The 20852-nt window shown below is 47.9% G+C and overlaps 1 protein-coding gene across 2 annotated transcripts in view; it reads right to left on the reverse strand.

Annotated features, from left to right (window-relative positions):
• Positions 1-842: 842 nt before the first annotated feature.
• The window catches only part of LOC134958522 (netrin-4-like), an 89078-nt gene continuing 69068 nt past the window's right edge, over positions 843-20852 (reverse strand). The window contains exons 9-10 of one of the 2 annotated variants that reach the window (XM_063941186.1): positions 17605-17775; positions 843-2323 (exon numbers count right to left, since the gene is read on the reverse strand). In XM_063941186.1, the coding sequence (XP_063797256.1) occupies positions 2187-2323; positions 17605-17775 (308 nt within the window). In that variant the 3' untranslated portion in view covers positions 843-2186. The remainder of the gene's footprint in view (positions 2324-17604; positions 17776-20852) is intronic. The other variant, XM_063941187.1, reaches the window with a different exon arrangement.

Here is a 20852-nt window from a genome sequence, read left to right on the forward strand (position 1 = left end):
AGTTGTACGGTGTGATTGGTGTGGCTGGTATGAGTCTTACCCGGGATTCAAAATTCCTCCCTTATTGTGTACGCTCGTCCGGGCACAGTACCTAACTGGCTTGGAGGAGGGTCATAGGGGGAGGAGCCAGTGCACACCACCTGATCGGAAAGCTTTACTTTTGTGCCCTGTCTCCTGCGGAGCCGCTATTCCCCATGGTCCTTTCAGGAACCCCAGCATCCACTACGGACTCCGAGAAATAGAATTATCGGTAAGTAAATTCTTATTTTTTTGGGTGTCATTGGGCACGATTCAATTCAGAGAGTTGAATAGTGCCGGGAATTAGCTCTCGGGGCTCTTCAATACAGCGCCCTGTGACACCCGATGATGAGATTTCTTCTCGCACCCCCGGAAATCAAACAAACAAGTGCCGATTCGATGCTGATTTCTGCCTTTAGAGCGACAGAAACAGCATCACAACGGGCACTTAAGTGGAAGAATGCCGGTTCTCCCGACAAAATTACCATTGCGCTGTATTGAATAGCCCCAGGAGCTAATTCCCAGCACTATCCAACTCTGAATTGAATCGTGCCCATTTTCAACGTTAAACCACGTGTAACCCCAGTTAGTGTACTACCTTCGCTCGCCATGCTTTGGGCAAGAATACTATTCCCAATCGTAGTCCACGTGAATGGTAAAGAATGAAAAAGTTTATATAGGACATGTGGTTTGCACACATCAAACGCTGAATGATCCCTTATATACTACCATCTTCTGGTTGGCATTATGTGAAATCATTTTGGGAATTCTGAAGTTTTTTTTTTTTTTTTTTTTAAGAACTAAAACAGAATCACCCTCCAACACATGTTTAAATAACTTTTAATTTAGATTTGAGGTACAAAAAAAACCAAAGGGTTTCTAGAATTCCCCAGAGACATGACCGTTAAAGGGCTACGAAATCTGCAGCTGCTCCGGAACGTAATATTTACAGAGAAATCCGAGTTCAGCCACTTAGTCTCAGAAGGGTTTTCTAAACCATTTATTGTAGAAAATAATCAGGTGCAGACTAATATAGACCTCTCCCCATCTTTAACACAGGCTTTCATGAGACCCTGGGGAAAAGACGTGGTTGCTTTTTAGAACTAATCGGTCCATTAAAGTGCATGGGTGGGGGCAGCCATCTTGTACAATGCACATAGGAATGTAGCCAATCAGAACTCAGTGATGTCATCACCTCCTACGAGTTGATAGGCTGCATTCTATTTTGTATTGGTTATGTATTCTGTATTGGTTCAGTCTACAAAAACATGGCTGTCTTCACCACTTGTAAGCGACCGATTCACTTCATCTGTATGGTGTTACTTTTCAAATACAAACAAACTAAATAGTTATTTTACTGTACTGGAAATATCCCCACCGAGTGATGGACAATACTTTGGTTGTGCGGCTGTTAGTCTGCAGTTGTGGTTATATTGCAAGAAGCCAAAGGTAGCATAATTTGTAATATGTTAATGTTCTGATTTTCACATCCAGTGTGTTCTTTCCAGCAATGCAAAATCCACAGCCGTATCATGTGCTATAAGCCATTCTCTTCTATAGCCATCTCCTACTGGATAACAACACGCAAGGATGCTTAGACAACATCTTTTTTCCGTCTGCGCCATGGTGTAAAAGTTCACTGCTTGGTAGAAATCGTATGCACTCTCTCTCTGAATCTTACATGCATAATATATAACCATCTAGGCCTCTTTTCTGAAAGCATCTGGCATTGTTTGCTACAGGAGGTATCAGCCAGGCAGACGATCCACCTAGTTCTGGTCTCTGCTACTGTATATGCCATGGGTCTTCATCCTGTGGCCCTCCAGCTGCTGTGAAACTACACATCCCAGCATGCCCTGCCACAGTTTTGCTATTAAGGTATGCTAAAACTGAGGCAGGGCATGCTGGGATGTGTAGTTCCACAGCAGCTGGAGGGTCGCAGGTTGAAGACCCATGGTATATGCCACTTACGGAGGTCGTCTTTGTGCTTTAAAGCCACGTCGTATAACGGGAGTGCACTGAGAAGCCGGAGAGACAAATGGTACGTGCTGAGGCATAAGTGCCCCTTCTGATTGCAATAAAGTCTATGCTACTGCCAGAGGCATGTGTATAGGATAAAATCTGTTTATGAGGAAGCGGCAGAGCCACCTCCCCAATAGTCCACACTCTTATTTGCAGCCTGACCGGATAAAATCAGCCGCCTGCTTCGCCCAAGCTGCCTTCCAAGGCTTAACCAGACTGTTCATGTTGACCAGCAACTTGTTGCTCCGTGTGTCTTCTGGTCCCGCTATTAGGTAGTCTATACCTGAAAGATAACAGGAAACACCTATGTTACTGCAATTACAGAGGATGGAACCTATTCCCTTAAAACAATGCAAAACCCCCTCTGTTTACGGTTCTAATAATACATTGCTCTCATTATCTAAAATGTACTGGGGCAACCATAGCATCTGATTGGTTGGTTTTGGGTTACAGCATCTGATTGGTTGGTTTTGGGTTACATCACTTTATGTTGCTCCACCTTGTACTAGTTTCCATAAATGTTCCCCCACTGTGCCGCCATCTGAGAGTAAGACCCCATGCGGCCCTATGCAAAATACTAGTTTCTACTCCCATCTGTTAAGAAACATACACACAAAACCGCACTTAAATAAAAAAAAGTTTGAGTAATCCGGACCCTGGGCAGGAAGCGAGGATGCAATGGTCTCATATTTATAGGTATAAACCTTCATATGTTGGGTAACAGGGCTTATTCACATTGGCGGTTAGAGTGAATCCCATTCCAAGTATGGCTTGATGCAAGACCAGCAGTGGCTCAGAGTGTACTGCTGTGCCTCGATTGCTGGCAGACGGCAGCGGGCAGAGTGAGGTAGTTCCTTGAAAAGGATGGAGAAGGCGCTCTAATCACCTAGCAGTGCAGAATAAGGATTTCATTCAGTGAAAGGTAATTATTGAATTGAAAGACATGGGGGTCGATTAGCTTCAAAGGGTGTGAAGTGCCGTTGCAACAGCGTTTAAACGCCGGCAACGGCACCCGATCTCGCGGCCGCAAATCAGTCCCAATTCATACAAAATTGCTTGGACCTCTATGAGGTGGCGAGCAGTTTTGTGCGAATTTGGCCTGCCGTAAAGTGCTGCCGTGCTGATTCCCAGCTGCGATATCGCAGCCAATTGGATTGACCCCATGGAAGGGGTCATGTATACATACCAAAAAGATATGAAGTTCTATGCTCAGAAAAATAAACATGAATAAAGGACAAAGGCCCTGGAAAAGCAAACTAAACCATAAGGGGTACATATTGGCGCACCCCACACTGTAAAGTACAGGACTCTGCATCGCAGAACATACTTCGTATTGTATAATATCCTCTTGGTTTGCTTTACGTACAGGGGTTACAGTGCTACTAACGAAGGTTTAAACTTTCCTATTCATAGCGCTGCAGACAGCAGTGCCTGTACCCGCCGGCACCAGCAACCCGGCGCGGCTGCAGGGCACGGCTTCGGTACTTTTCTGTGTCCTGTTTGTAGTCCCAGTGAGAGGAAGCCGCGATGCGGGGGGAATAGGAGGTGGAGCCGGCAGTGCTGAAGAATCCGTCAGGCAGCACTAGACCTAGTGTAGAGGCTGGGCTTCCCGCTGACCACCAATGAGAGCGCCAGCCTTGTGACTCACGGGGTGCTGCTATTTGACAAGTTGGCTCTCCTAAGAATGATCCGGTTGCCAGGACTAAAATTTTAGTCGCAGTGGCGACCTGGCCCCCGGGTTTTGTCGAGCCCTGCACTTATGGAAAGTTGCTAGAGGTGGGAGGTTTCCCCACTTCTACACCAAGGTGCACTCCTGCTTTGCATGGGGGTTTCCAAAGGCCTGGAAGCAGATGCCCAGATAATAAGCTATAAATGTTGCTGATGCGGCTGGCTAGGAATAGGTAATACCACATTAGATGCACACAATACACATCTGAGTCATGATGTTACACTAAAACAGTACAGTACCTGTTTATCTCCTCCACTCACTGAGACTGGGGTGTAGATAAAGATGCTGAAGAATGAGAAATATAATGACCAGTGTCCACGTTCCCAGCACGGCGAGGGGCGAGGGTCGCCCTGCCAGATAATTTTACATGAACAGTCTGATTCTTTGAGATCAACTTGTAGAATGAGACTTTTGGACAAGAGACTGAAGCAACTGATCTTGTGCCCCAAGCAGCCCAGACGTGCGGGAACAGAAAGACCACTGTGTCTGGGAGAGAATAGAAAACTGGCATTCTTTGCAAGGTTCCCAGTCCTGACCCTTTAAGTACCGGATGAGACAGTGGCACGCTGCGTGGCACGACCCTGCACCCACGGGTCCAAGCCGGCCTCGCTGCAGCAACCTTGGCAGTGGAGATATTTGGGAGGCGTGTTCTATACTGACATCACACTTGTTTTATATGGGATATACAATGAGAAGAGGAAAGGCCCACATACACTGGGCGAGTTTGAGCTCAACGTAGCTCACTTTTGGCATTTTGAGCTACTTTGAGCTCAAACTCGGCCAGTGCGTATGTCCGGGCGGTGAGCACTGATGCGCGCTCCCGCATCGTCACTGGCCGCCGCCGTCGTAAGGGCTGTTTGAACAGCCGAGGGAAGCACTTTCCGCAGTCTCCCTGGGCACAGGGAAAATAGCTCGGTGTGTATGCACCTTAAATTTGCAAACAAAACATAAATTGATGCTTACACTAAACCTGCAGAACAGGGCTGGATGGGAGTTTTCCTGCGTTCAGTCCGTCTTTATCACTCTGATAGTGGATAACAGGTAAGGAAGGGAGGTTTATCAAATCTGCAATATACCCTGTGACTAACACTGGATTCACCACTTACTGGTATATTCAATAAAAGTGTGATCCATTCCGACATGTATTTGTTGGAATGGATCCGACAAGGGTCGGATTGAGATGAGGAGACGGGGGAGAGCAGGGGCTACAGCAGCGTTACCAGGAGGACGGGGCACCGCCGCCAGACCTCACGGCAGTGTCCTCCCGGCTCCAGCAAGCGGGAGATCGTCCACCAATGATGGCCTACCGTAAAGCCCCTAACCTTAAGCAATGCCTGCTCAGACCAATGGCTAGTCCCAACAGGATTTTTTTCGCAATGGAGCGATTAGTCGCAAACTGCGCATGCGCAATGTTCACAGTGCGTCTGCGCCAAGTAAATTTGCAAAAAAGTTTGGTATTTTACTCACGGCTTAACGAAGAAATTTCTTCGTTCTGGTGATCGGAGTGTGATTGACAGGAAGTGGGTGTTTCTGGGCGGAAACTGGCCGTTTTATGGGTATGTGCGATAAAACGCTGCCGTTTCTGGGAAAAACGCGGGAGTGGCTGGAGAAACGGGGGAGTGTCTGGGCGAACGCTGGGTGTGTTTGTGACGTCAAACCAGGAATGAAACTGACTGAACTGATCGCAGTGTAGGAGTAAGTCTCGAGCTACTCAGAAACTGCAAAGAAATTTATTTTCACAATTCTGCGAATCTTTCGTTCGCAATTCTGTAAAGCTAAGATTCACTCCCAGTAGGCGGCGGCTTAGCGTGTGCAAAGCTGCTAAAAGCAACTAGCGAGCGAACAACTCGGAATGAGGGCCCATGTGCACAGGATGTATCACTTGCAGGAGCATGTGGACAGGCCCCACATTTCCACATCCACACTCTGGACGACCCATTAATATTAGATTTAAACTACATTGCACCACGGGTCATGTAATCTATATATTGACTTGTCCGTGTGGTCTCTACTACGTGGGGATGACCACGATGTGTTTCCGTGACTGGATGGCAAAGCACCGGACTTCTATACACCAGGCGATAGAATCTGGGACAGCGGAACAAGCTGTTCCACAACATTTTTTGACTCAACGACATCAAGTCTCCAACTTGCACTCTAAACTTACCGATTGGATCCCCCCACCAACCCGCGGTGGTGATCGAGCCCTTTTGCTCAGAGCCGGCCCTAACCAATATGATGCCCTAAGCAAGATTTTGGCTGGTGCCCCCTAGCACCACCGCTGGTTCCGCCTCTGACCTTGCACCTCTTTCCCAGCACCATCACCCCTCACCCATAGTGGTCCTTATTTTGGTGTTTATACCCTCTATATTTTAAATATTAACAGCTCGCACATTTGGCGCACAGCCCAAAAAGGGGTGTGTTTTTTTCTGGCAAGGGGCATGGCCTCATAACCCCAATTCCAATTATGCCACACAGTACTGCAACTTTATTCACATTTGATCATGCGATAGTGTCCATAATTCATATTACATCCCACAGTAGTATCACTTTACCTTATAAACATTACTCCTCACAGTAGAGCCCCTTATTCACATTACATCACACTGAATTGCTCCTTATTCACATTACACCACATCCTATTGCTCTTTATTCACATTAGACTACACAGTAGTGCCCTTTCTATACGCAACGCCACATAGAAGAGCACCTTATACACATAATGCCACACATTAGTAATGCATTTATACACACAATTCCACACAGTAATTCCTCTTACACATATGAGACACCTTATTAATGTCCTTATAAACATAATGCACCTTACACATTATGACAACCTGTATTAATGTCCTTTTACACATAATGTCCCTTACACAGAGGCTGCACATTATTAATGCCCTTATACACATAATGACACAGATAGTGCCCCCTACACATTTACTGCACATTATTAGTGACCCTATACACATAATGACACACATACAGTAGTACCGTTACACATATGCCGCACATGAATGCCCTTATACACATAATGACACGCATAGTGCCCCTTACACATGTGTTGCACATTATTAATGCATTTTTACATGACACACATAATGCTCCTTACACATATTCCGAACACTACTGCACAACCAACCCACTCACATGCACACAGCACTCACACTGCCACTAACACTGTGACCTCTGCCTCTGCTTGGAAACAGATGTGTCCACATAAATCTTGCCTCAATGCTAACGACGGGCACCTTTTTTTAATGAAAATGCATCTTATTTGCATTGCTATGTGGCTAGGATGCACAAGCAGCTTCTGCTGATTAAAATGATATGCAACATGCCTATACATGTGACTGTGGCTGTATCTGCATATGAAATGCTACACACAGAATATAGGCATGCCGCATATCATTTTAATTAGCAGAAGCTGCTGATGCCCCTAGGCATATCAAATGCCCTAGGCAATTGCCTAGTTTGCCTATGCCTATGACCTGCTCTGCTTTTGCTGCACAAAAAGGAAAGTTATTGGATTTAGCGATTAGATACCATCGGGGCGATGAATGAGAATAATCCATTATCTATTTTTCTTAAGTAGTGGCATTCCTGGACCCCTAAATAGATTATACTTTGATTGTGATTCCTATGATTACTGTCTATTCTACACCGTGATAGTTTACCTCAGTCCTTTACCTGATTGTACCTCACTCTGTCCGCGCCAATATGTGCTTACACTGGCCCAGAGAAAACAGTATGCCCACTTGATACCTCTGGTAATTTTGGTGGTCATTCCGAGTTGATCGGTTGTGCAGCCCCGCTAAGCTAAAAAATTTTCTAGCAGAACATGACTAGCCCTGGACATACTTACCCTGTGCGACGATCTCTGCGATGCTGGAGGCGGCTTTGACGTCAGACATCCACCCTCCGTTCTTCTGACCACGCCTGCGTTTTCTTCTCCACTCCCCGATAACGACAGCCAATGGTCCGAAGCCGCCCAGGAACGCCTTCTTTCTGTCAATCTTCTTGCGGTCGACTCTGCGACCGCTTTCTTCATTGAGCGCGATGTAACCAGGTGACCCCTGTCGCCGGGCAACGATGCGCGTGCGCAGTGCAACCGCCGCGCATGCGCAGTCCAAACCCGTTCGCACCGCAGCGACAAACCGCTGTGTGTGAACGGGTCGGAATGACCCCCTCGGTGTAGTCCTTTTTCAGCCTTATGCATCGGTACTCCCTGTGGGTTTACTTTATATACGTTATCTGCACTAGTTATACGATTCACTTTGACATGGGTGTCACTATCCTACTCTCTATATAATGTATGACCCTTCATACAGTTACATGCAATGTAATGTCAAACATTGGGGCAGATGTATGAACCTGGAGAAGGCATAAGGAAGTGATAAACCAGTGATAAATGCAAGGTGATACACGAGCCAATCAGCTCCAATATGTAAATTAACAGTTAGGAGTTGATTGGCTGGTGCCTTTATCACCTTATACTTATCACTGGTTTATCACTTCCTTATGCCTTCTCCAGGTTAATACATCTGCCCCTTTGTTTGATATACCTGCATACTTATCAAGCATCTATTATTTTTTTAGATTTTTACCATTATATCTGTGTGTATCTCAGTGTGTGCCTTTCTCCCAGGCTCTTGCTATACCTCCCCCACATCAGGCAGCGTCGCCCCTGTGTTATATATATTGGTTTATCTTTAATTCATATGGTGCGCCTTTTATTTACTCTATGTCCCTTTATACATGGTCGTGTCTTTTAAAGCTAATGGCAGTCCGCATAGCTGTGTTTACCTGCACTGTTGCCGTGGTTACCTCCCCTAATACATAGTCTTGTTACTTAGAGCCAATAACAGACCACATAGCTGTTTTTTTACATCGTCACCTTGGCTACGACAGACGCCTATGATGCGCTTCCGGACCATCCGGAAGTGACGTATGCGGCACGGGCGGTGGAGCACACAGGCCCTTACAACGGGATGCACCTGACGTCCACCCCCCGTCTGCCTTCCGGTATTATTACTTAGACACAGTGATAGACCGTACAGTGGGTGAACACTTTTCTCTTATGTCCTAGAGAATGCTGGGGACTCCGTAAGGACCATGGGGTATAGACGGGCTCCGCAGGAGACATGGGCACTATAAAGAACTTTAGAATGGGTGTGCACTATGCCCCTCCTCCAGACCTCAGTTAGATCCTGTGCCCAGAGGAGACTGGGTGCATTACAGGGGAGCTCTCCTGAGTTTCTCTGAAAAAAGAATTTCTCTGACGTCCTAGTGGATGCTGGGGACTCCGTAAGGACCATGGGGAATAGACGGCTTCGCAGGAGACTGGGCACATCTAAAGAAAGATTTAGGACTATCTGGTGTGCACTGGCTCCTCCCCCTATGACCCTCCTCCAAGCCTCAGTTAGATTTCTGTGCCCGGCTGAGCTGGATGCACACTAGGGGCTCTCCTGAGCTCCTAGGAAGAAAGTGTTTGTTAGGTTTTTTTATTTTACAGTGAGACCTGCTGGCAACAGGCTCACTGCATCGAGGGACTAAGGGGAGAAGAAGCGAACCTACCTAAGTGGTGGTAGCTTGGGCTTCTTAGGCTACTGGACACCATTAGCTCCAGAGGGATCGAACACAGGACCCGACCTCGTCGTCCGTTCCCGGAGCCGCGCCGCCGTCCCCCTTACAGAGCCAGAAGCAAGAAGGTGGTCCGGAAAATCGGCGGCTGAAGACTTCTGTCTTCTCCAAGGTAGCGCACAGCACTGCAGCTGTGCGCCATTGCTCCTCATGCACACCACACACTGCGGTCACTGATGGGTGCAGGGCGCTGGGGGGGGGCGCCCTGAGCAGCAATACTGACACCTTGGCTGGCAAACTGGCACCATATATAGCCCCAGAGGCTATATAGGTGCTTTTTAACCCCTGCCAGAATCCATAAAAATGCGGGAGAAAGTCTGCGAAAAAGGGGCGGAGCTATCTCCTTCAGCACATTGGCGCCATTTTTCCCTCACAGCTCCGTTGGAGGGAAGCTCCCTGGCTCTCCCCTGCAGTCAATACACTACAGAAAGGGTTAAAAAGAGAGGGGGGGCACAATTTAGGCGCAGTATACAATATATATAGGCAGCTATAAGGGAAAACACTCTTTATATGTGATATCCCTGTGATATATAGCGCCCTGGTGTGTGCTGGCATACTCTCCCGCTGTCTCCCCAAAGGGCTTTGTGGGGTCCTGTCCTCTGTCAGAGCATTCCCTGTGTATGTGCTGTGTGTCGGTACGGCTGTGTCGACATGTATGAGGAGGATAATGATGTGGAGGCGGAGCGAATGCCTGTAAATGTGATGTCACCCCCTGCGGGATCGACACCGGTGTGGTTGGACTTATGGAAGGATTACGTGAAAGTGTCAACTCCTTACACAAAAGGTCGACGACACAGAACAGCCGGCTACTCAGCTTGTGCCTGTTCCAGCGTCTCAAATGTCATGGGGGGCTCTAAAAACGCCCGCTACCTCAGATGGCAGAAACAGATGTCGACACGGATACCGACTCCAGTGTCGACGACGATGAGACTAGTGTACCCTCCAAATAGGTCCACCCGTTACATGATTGAGGCAATGAAAAATGTATTACACATTTATGATAATACCCCAGGTACCACATAAAAGGGTATTATGTTTGGTGAGAGAAAACTACCAGTAGTTTTTCCTGCATCTGAGGAATTAAATGAGGTGTGTGAGGAAGCGTGGTCTTCCCCCGGTAAGAAATTGATAATTTCTAAACGGTTATTGGCAGCGTACCCTTTCCCGCCAGAGGATAGGTCACGTTGGGAAACACCCCATAGGGTAGATACAGCGCTTACACGCTTATCAGAAAAGGTGGCACTACCGTCTCCGGATACGGCCGCCCTGAAGGAACCTGCTGATAAAAAGCAGGGGGTTACCCTGAAAGATATAGTCACACACTCGGGCATTATATTGCGACCAGCCATTGCTTCGGCATGGATGTGCAGTGCTCCCGCTGCGTGGTCAGATTCCCTGTCGGGAAAATAACTATGGATAGGGACAATATTTTGCTGACAATAGAGCATATAAAAGACGTGGTCTTATACATGCGTGATGCACAGAGGGATATTTGCCGGCTGGCATCAAAAATAAGCGCTAGGTCCATTGCCGCCAGACGGGGGTTATGGACTCGGCAATGGTCAGGCGATGCCGACTTGAATCGGCACATGGAAGTTTTGCCCTATAAGGGGGTAAAACTGTTTGGGGATGGTCTTTCAGACCTCGTTTCCACAGCTACTGCTGGGAAATCGACTTTTTTGCCACAGGCTACCCCACAACAAAAGAAAGCACCGTATCATCAAGTACAGTCCTTTCGGCCCCAGAAAAGCAAGAGGGCTAGAGGCTCATCCTTTCTGCCGAGAGGCAAAGGTAGAGGAAAAAGCTGCAGCACACAGCTAGTTCCCAAGAGCAGAAGTCCTCCCTGCGTCCGGTAAGTCCACAGCATGACGCTGGGGCTGCTCAGGCGGACCCGGGTACGGTGGGGGCCCGTCTCAGAAATTTCAGCGCCCAGTGGGCTCTCTCACATGGATCCATGGGTCCTTCAAGTAGTATCTCAGGGGTACAGGCTGGAGTTCGAGACGTTCTTCCCCCCGCCGTTTCCTAAAATCTGCCTTACCGGCACCTCCCTCTGCCAGGGAGGCGGTGTTGGTGGCTATTCAACACTATAATCACAACAAGTGATTGTCAAGGTGCCCCTCCTTCAGCAAGGAAGGGGTTACTATTCCACAATGGTTGTGGTACCGAAACAGAACGGTTCGGTGAGACCCATCTTAAAATTAAAATACTTGAACTTTTATATCAGAAGATTCAAGTTCAAGATGGAATCGCTCAGGGCGGTAATTACGAGCCTGGACGAGGGGGATTACAGGGTCTCCCTGGACATCAAGGATGCGTACCTGCATGTCCCCATTTACCCTCCTCACCAGGAGTACCTCAGATGTGTGGTACAGGACTGTCACTATCAGTTCCAGACGCTGCCGTTGGAGTTGTCCACGGTACCGAAGGTCTTTACCAAGGTAATGGCCGAAATGATGATACTCCTTCGCAAGAAGGAAGTTTTTTATTATCCCGTACTTGGACGATCTCCTGATAAAGGCGAGGTCCAAAGAACAGTTGGTAGTGGGGGTAGCACTCTCTCGGGAAGTGCTACAACAGCACGACTGGATTCTCAATATTCCAAAGTCACAGCTGGTCCCGACGACACGTCTTCTGTTCCTGGGAATGATTCTGGACACAGACCAGAAAAGAGTGTTTCTTCCAGTGGAAGCACACGAGTCCTAAAAAAAATGGTAGCTTCGTACGAAGCATAATTCCATTTGGAAGGTTCCACGCAAGGACGTTCCAGTGGGACCTGTGGGACAAATGGTCCGGGTCCCATCTACAGATACAACAGCGGATAACCCTGTCGGCAAGAAACAGGGTGTCGCTGCTGTGGTGGCTGCAGAGGGCTCATCTACTAGAGGGCCGCAGATTCGGAATACAGGACTGGGTCCTGGTGACCACGGATGCCAGCCTTCGGGGCTGGGGTGCAGTCACACAGGGAAGAAATTTCCAAGGAGATTTCGCTTCACATAAATATTCTGGAGCTAAGGGCCATTTACAATGCCCTAAGCCAAGCAAGGCCCCTGCTTCAGAACCAGCCGGTACTGATCCAATCAGACAACATCACGGCGGTCGCCCATGTAAACAGACAGGGCGGCACAAGAAGCAGGATGGCGATGGCAGAAGCCACAAGGATTCTCCGATGGGCGACCTACACCCGGGAGAATGGGGACTTCTTCCAGAAGTTTTCCAAATGCGGGTAAACCGTTGGGAATGACCACGGGTGGACATGATGGCGTCCCGCCTCAACAAAAAGTTGAAAAGATATTGCGCCAGGTCAAGGGACCCTCAGGCGATCGCTGTGGACGCTCTAGTGACACCGTGGGTGTACCAGTCGGTTTATGTGTTTCCTCCTCTACCTCTCATACCCAAGGTACTGAGAATAATAAGAATGCGAGGAGTGAAAACCATACTCGTGGTTCCGGATTGGCCAAGAAGAGCTTGGTACCCGGAACTTCAAGAGATGCTGGCAGAGGACCCTTGGCCTCTGCCGCTCAAACAAGACCTGCTGCAGCAGGGACCCTGTCTGTTCCAAGACTTACCGCGGCTGCGTTTGACGGCATGGCGGTTGAACACCGGATCCTAAAGGAAAAGGGTATTCCGGAGGACGTCATCCCTACCCTGATCAAAGCCAGGAAGGATGTCACCGCAAGACATTATTACCGCATTTGGTGGAAATATGTTGCTTGGTGTGAGGCCATGAAGGCCCCGAAGGCGGAATTTCAACTGGGTCGATTTCTACACTTCCTGCAAGCAGGGGTGACGTTGGGCCTCAAATTGGGGTCCATCAAGGTCCAGATTTCGGCTCTGTCGATTTTCTTCCAGAAAGAACTGGCTTCACTGCCTGAAGTTCAGACTTTTGTCAAAGGAGTTCTGCATATTCAGCCTCCTTTTGTGCCCCCAGTGGCACCTTGGGATCTCAATGTGGTTTTGGCATCCCTGAAATCACATTGGTTCGAACCACTTAAGACTGTGGAATTAAAATATCTCACGTGGAAAGTGGTCATACTGTTCGCCCTGGCTTCGGCCAGGCGGGTTTCAGAATTGGCGGCTTTGTCTTGTAAAAGCCCTTATCTGATTTTCCAGATGGATAGGGCAGAATTGAGGACTCGTCCTCAGTTTCTCCCGAAGGTGGTCTCAGCTTTTCACTTGAACCAACCTATTGTGGTGCCTGCGGCTACTAGGGACTTGGAGGATTCCAAGTTGCTGGATGTAGTCAGGGCCCTGAAAATTTATGTTTCCAGGACGGCTGGAGTCAGAAAAACTGACTCGCTGTTTATCCTGTATGCACCCAACAAGCTGGGTGCTCCTGCTTCTAAGCAGTCTATTGCGCGCTGGATTTGTAGCACTATTCAGCTGGCGCATTCTGCGGTAGGATTACCGCAGCCTAAATCAATAAAAGCCCATTCCACAAGGAAGGTGGGCTCATCATGGGCGGCTGCCCGAGGGGTCTCGGCTTTACAACTTTGCCGAGCAGCTACTTGGTCAGGGGCAAACACGTTTGCTAAATTCTACAAATTTGATTCCCTGGCTGAGGAGGACCTGGAGTTCTCTCATTCGGTGCTGCAGAGTCATCAGCACTCTCCCGCCCGTTTGGGAGCTTTGGTATAATCCCCATGGTCCTTACGGAGTCCCCAGCATCCACTAGGACAGGCATGTCCAAACTGCGGCCCTCCAGCTGTTGTGAAACTACACATCCCAGCATGCCCTGACACAGTTTTGCTGTCAGAGAATGCAATAGCTGTGTAAGGGCATGCTGGGATGTGTAGTTTCTCAACAGCTGGAGGGCCGCAGTTTGGACATGCTTGCACTAGGACGTCAGAGAAAATAAGATTTTACTCACCGGTAAATCTATTTCTCGTAGTCCGTAGTGGATGCTGGGCGCCCATCCCAAGTGCGGATTGTCTGCAATACTTGTACATAGTTATTGTTACAAAAATCGGGTTTTGTTGTGAGCCATCTCTTCAGAGGCTCCAATTGTTATCATACTGTTAACCGGGGTTCCTATCACGTGTTATATGGTGTGATTGGTGTGGCTGGTATGAGTCTTACCCGGGATTCAAAATCCTTCCTTGTTGTGTCAGCTCTTCCGGGCACAGTTCCTAACTGAGGCTTGGAGGAGGGTCATAGGGGGAGGAGCCAGTGCACACCAGATAGTCCTAAATCTTTCTTTAGATGTGCCCAGTCTCCTGCGGAGCCGTCTATTCCCCATGGTCCTTACGGAGTCCCCAGCATCCACTACGGACTACGAGAAATAGATTTACCGGTGAGTAAAATCTTATTTTTGTTAGGTTTTTTATGTTCAGGGATCACTGCTGGCAACAGGCTCCCTGCATCGTGGGACTGAGGAGAGAGAAGCAGACCTACTTAAGTGATAGGCTCTGCTTCTTAGGCTACTGGACACCATTAGCTCCAGAGGGAGTCGGAACGCAGGTCTCCCCTCCCCGTTCGTCCCGACGCCGCGCCGCCGTCCTCCTCACAGAGCCGGAAGATAGAAGCCGGGTGAGTATAAGAAGAAAGAAGACTTCAAAGGCGGCAGAAGACTTCAGATCTTCTCTGAGGTAACCGCTGCGCGCCATTGCTCCCACACACTGCAAGCACGGATGGGTGCAGGGCGCAGGGGGGGCGTCCTGGGCAGCAATATTAAACCTCTAGGACTGGCTAAGACATATATAGGCTGCGGAGGCAGTAGATATTATAATCCCCCGCCAGTATTACAAAATTGAGCGGGACCGAAGCCCGCCGCTGGGGGGGCGGAGCTTGATCCCACAGCACTAACCAGCGCCATTTTCTCCACAGAGCACTGCAGAAACCGTGGGAAACTTCCGGTATGACTGGAAGTGACGTGCGAGTTCGAGGTTGTGGGACGCACAAGCCGGACCAGCGGGGTGGCCTTGGCGACCATTCTCTGCTTGTCTAGGTATTTAACAGGGGCCTGGGAGGCACAATCCTCAGTTCCACGTTGTGCACCGTTCTAGGTTCTTTGGCTCTGTTAACACATTGACGCTGTTGTTTTGCTGTCTTACCTTGAAATAGGTCCCGGGCTGGGGGGGTTCATTCTGAGTTGATCACTTGCTACTTTTTGCAGCGCTGCGATCAGATAGTCGCCGCCTATAGGGGAGTGTATTTTAGCTTTGCAAGTGTGCGCTCGCATGTGTAGCCGGGCGGTACAAAAAAGTTTTGTGCAGTTTCTGAGTAGCTCAGAACTTACTCAGCCGCTGCGATCACTTCAGCCTGTCCGGTTACGGAATTGACATCAGACACCCGCCCTGCGTTTTTGGATACGCCTGCGTTTTTCCAACCACTCCCAGAAAACAGTCAGTTCACACCCACAAACGCCTTCTTCCTGTCAATCTCCTTGCGATCGGCTGTGCGAATGGATTCTACGTAAAAACCATCGCTCAGCAACGATCCACTTTGTACCTGTACGACGCGCCTGCGCATTGTGGTGCATACGCATGCGCAGTTTTGACCTGACCGCACCGAAAAAACCTAGCGTGCGATCAGGTCGGAAAGACCCCCACGGACCGAGACGTTGGTGAGCATTTCATACCTTTGGAACTGTTTAAATGGTATTTTTTCAATTTTTCTATTAAATACATTTGACTATTGAAATTTTTAAGTCTGGAGAATGCTATAATTTCCATTATTGTGAAAAACACTGCACTGTACTATGTGTCCTTCCTTTAGCTGTGTTGGACTCTGATTTGGCATCCCAGCTGCTGCCCAGGTTGGGTGAGAGTGCAGGACACTCTGCACATATAAATGTGTATATATATAGTATACAGTTTGGTTATACATTCTGTGTAGAAGGAGAGCCCTTGCACTAATACATCATAAGGACACTTCTCTGTGGTCATAAAACCAATAAACCGGATTTCAGCAGCCTGTGGAACTCCGGCAGAGATGGAGAAACCAGTCCCAGCCTCTGGCACAATGGGAGAGATTTATTAAAGCTTGGAGATTAAGGGCCTAATTCTGACCTGATCGGTGCTGTGCGTTTTTGCAGAGGTCTACGATCAGATAGCCACCGCCCATAGCGAGTGAAAACCCGCCCCGTGCAAGAGTGCGAATGCATGTGTACGCCGTGCAAAAACTTCGCCAAACAGCGGACGTCTGCAAACCCGTTTGCACCTCACTCACCATCAAATGATTTTTCCAGTATGCGTAGCCCAGGAATTACTCCTACAGTGCGATACAAGCAGGGTGATCGGGGCCGGAGATGACGTCACACACCCGCCCTGAAAACGCTTGGGAACGCCTGCGTTCTTCCTGACACTCCCAGAAAATGGCCAGTTACCACCCACAAACGTCCGCTTCCTGTCAATCACCTTGCGTACGCCTAGCGATCAAAATTTTAGCACCATTCTGTCGCTGTTTGGCGTTGCGCCTGCGCATTGTGGTGCATACACATGCGCAGTCATTCGATAATCGTCCGCTGTGCGATCAGGTCTGAATTAGGCCCTTTGTACCAAATAATCAGCTCCTAATACATTTTTCAGACATAGGGGGTGATTCCGAGTTGTTCGCTCGCTAGCTGCTTTTAGCAGCATTGCACACGCTAAGCCGCCGCCCTCTGGGAGTGAATCTTAGCTTAGCAGAATTGCGAACGAAAGATTAGCAGAATTGAGAATAGAAATTTCTTAGCAGGTTCTGAGTAGCTCCAGACCTACTCACAAATAGCGATCAATTCAGTCAGTTTCGTTCCTGGTTTGATGTCACACACACGCCCAGCATTCGCCCAGCCACTCCCCCGTTTCTCCAGCCACTCCCGCGTTTTTTCACACACACCCATAAAACGGCCAGTTTCCGCCCAGAAACACCCACTTCCTGTCAATCACACTACGATCAGCAGAACGATGAAAAAACTTCGTTAGGCCGTGAGTAAAATACCAAACTTTTGTGCTAATTTACTTGGCGCAGGCGCACTGCGTACATTGCGCATGCGCAGTTTGCGACTAATCGCTCCGTAGCGAGAAAAAAAACGAGCGAACAACTCGGAATGACCCCCATAGCCTGTAACGTGGCAGATAGGAGCTGTCTGGTTTGTAGTTTATCTCTCTCCACAAGCTTTGATATATCCCGCCTAATATGAGAGGAACCGCAGGCCCCATAAGGTCAGTACACAGTAGTGCGGACATGCGGTACAGCTCCTCGGGGTAACATACCTGGGTTAAGGATAGGGCAGGTGCAGCCACGGTTTGTCCACGATTCTGGGTAGATGCTCCTGTTGTTTCGTCCAATTTTCACTTTTCCTGATTTTAGGACCTTCCTGACTTTCACCACCACCTCGGCGTGCGTGCCCTTATCGTGCGCAGACAAGATTCTGGCTTTTATCACTGGCAGAGAACAAATGTACATATGGGATACAATCACCTACATGTCTCTACTTACAGCAACTGATAAACGATGGGAGGAATTCATTCAATTAAACCTAAGACACAAGAGTGTGTTTTTAATAAAATGAAAACAAATACGTATATATTTTAGGAGCAGCACAGAACGCTGATAAAAGAGAACAAGAGCTGATGTCACGGCCCACCAAATATATATAAATATAAAAGTATGGTTCTCTCAAGCTATGAAAAAATATACATATTATATATATATATATATATATATACAAAGACAAATACTCTCCCTCTGCGCTTTAACACAACAAGAAAATGGGGAATTAGATATGGCTGCCCAAATTCCGCTAAGTCCCTTGTTAGGAGGGACTAAAAATAGGAATATGTAGCAATAGAGGAATAGGCGCCTTTGGGATGTATTTCCTCCCAATAATAAATAGGATTCAGCAGGAATCTCTAGACGTATATTAATATATGTTTGCTCAATATTTTAGAGCATAAAAATCACATTAACATGTTCCATATAAAATTTATTAAAACATAAAAACACAAGCAATGGTACAATGAATTAAGTATCCATCCTTAACAAATGACACCGAACAATTATACAGAGGACAAGTAGAATAACTTTTACAGACTCCTCCTTCTCCTTATAGCAAGTTTGGAGATTGGTGTGACAAATAGAAAAACCCTGGGTTTTTCTATTTGTCACACCAATCTCCAAACTTGCTATAAGGAGAAGGAGGAGTCTGTAAAAGTTATTCTACTTGTCCTCTGTATAATTGTTCGGTGTCATTTGTTAAGGATGGATACTTAATTCATTGTACCATTGCTTGTGTTTTTATGTTTTAATAAATTTTATATGGAACATGTTAATGTGATTTTTATGCTCTAAAATATTGAGCAAACATATATTAATATACGTCTAGAGATTCCTGCTGAATCCTATTTATTATTGGGAGGAAATACATCCCAAAGGCGCCTATTCCTCTATTGCTACATATATATATATATATATATATATATATATATATATATATATATATATATATATATATATATATATATATATATATACTGTATATATACAGTGGGGCAAAAAAGTATTTGGACAGCCACCGATTGTGCAAGTTGACCCACAAGATGAGAGAGGTCTGTAATTTCCATCATAGGTACACTTCATCTGTGAGAGACAGAATCTTTAAGAAGCTCTTCTATCCTCCACTCGTTACCTGTATTAATGGCACCTGTTTGAACTGGTTATCTGTATAAAAGACACCTGTCCACACCCTCAAACAGTCAGACTGCTACCTCTCCACCATGGCCAAGACCAGAGAGCTGTCTAAGGACACCAGGGACAAAATTGTAGAGCTGCACAAGGCTGGGATGAGCTACTCGACAATAGGCAAGCAGCTTGGTGAGAAGAGATCAACTGTTGGTGCAATTATTAAAAAATGGAAGAAATACAAGATCACTGACAATCTCCCTCGATCTGCGGCTCCATGCAAGATCTCACCTCGTGGCTTATCAATGATCTTGAGAACGATGAGGAATCAGCCCAGAACTAGATGGGGGGACCTGGTCAATGACCTCAAGAGAGCTGGGACCACAGTCACAAAGGTTACCATCAGTAACACACTACGTCATCATGGATTGAAATCCTGCAGCGCCCGAAAGGCCCCCTGCTTAAGCCAGCACATGTCCAGGCCCGTCTAAACTTTGCCAGTGACCATCTGGATGATCCAGAGGAGGATTGGGAGAATGTAATGTGGTCAGATGAGAGCAAAATCAAACTTTTTGGTATAAACTCCACTCGCCGTGTTTGGAGGGAGAAGAATGATGAATGGCATCCCAAGAACACCATACCCACTGTGAAGCATGGGGGTGGAAACATCATGCTTTGGGGCTGCTTTTCTGCAAAGGGGACAGGACGACTGATCCGTATTATGGAGAGGATGAATGGGGCCATTGTTAGGCGCCGAGGGTCCGCCCGTCAGTGCGGCCCGGCGCCTAGCAACTAGGGACGCCGCATGCGGACAGCCGCCGGCTCCCTAGCAACGCTAGGCGCCGGGCGCACGGAGCCGCTCAGACCCTAGCAACGGGGACGCCACTGTCGGACCGCGTTCCCCGTTGCTGGGTCTAGATTAATCACCTCATTGGTATCCTGGCCGTGCAGCATGCGGCTGCACGGCATGATTGTTAATTACCCTGTCTGGTTCCTGATTGGAGAGCTCCCAGTTAAAAGCACTCTCTGGACTTCTCACAGACGCCGGTAATAGCTTCCTGTTTGCTGTGTCTGTTGCAGAGAGTTTTCCAGTCCTGTCTATTCGGTCGTTCCTGTCCTCAGTGGTCCAATACTCGGAAGTTGTCATCTTTTCCTGGAGTCCTGACCGAGCACCTTTTACATCTTGTGGTGTTCGTGAGTCGCGGCGTAGCCGTGTGTTGCGGCTTGACCGCTTACTATTTATTATTTGGTTACATTGTGTTTCGGAGCTTTTGCGGAGGATTCCGCTCCCACAAATCCACTCTGGTATCCAGCGGTGCTGGATAGGAGTAACGGATTCGTGGATTTTTGGTTGTCCTTTTCCCTGGCGGTTTGTCCGCACATACTTCTGGTTTAAGTTAGTTAGCTTGTAGCCCCTGGCCTGGTTGCTTAGTCAGAGGGCCCCTTGTTATCACCCTGTCTCGGATTTCCCTTTGTCTCCCATTAAGACCTGAGGGGGCATCGGAGTTGGGCAGACATAATCCGCCCTTCAAACGCGGCTGCCATGGGCTCAAGCAACCATAGTCTCGCAGGGGATTTCTGATAACACGGGCGAGACAACGGAGTTAGGGCGCCAGGGGTTACTAGGCTTTCCTGCTCCCGTAACCAGCATTCCATTCCAGTACTCTGACCTCCGTCATAAGATCACCTCTGGTCAGACGTACTGGTATCATAACATTATTACCGGCCAGACTAAAATTTAAAATTAAACAGGGTTTGATTTTTTCCCTTATTTCAGTTTGGAAGATTTGTCGGCCTCATGAATCCCACTGGTGTAGGGCCAAATCCTGGCCAGCATCTA

Source organism: Pseudophryne corroboree, chromosome 9 (assembly GCF_028390025.1).
Source record: "Pseudophryne corroboree isolate aPseCor3 chromosome 9, aPseCor3.hap2, whole genome shotgun sequence".
NCBI lineage: Eukaryota > Metazoa > Chordata > Amphibia > Anura > Myobatrachidae > Pseudophryne > Pseudophryne corroboree.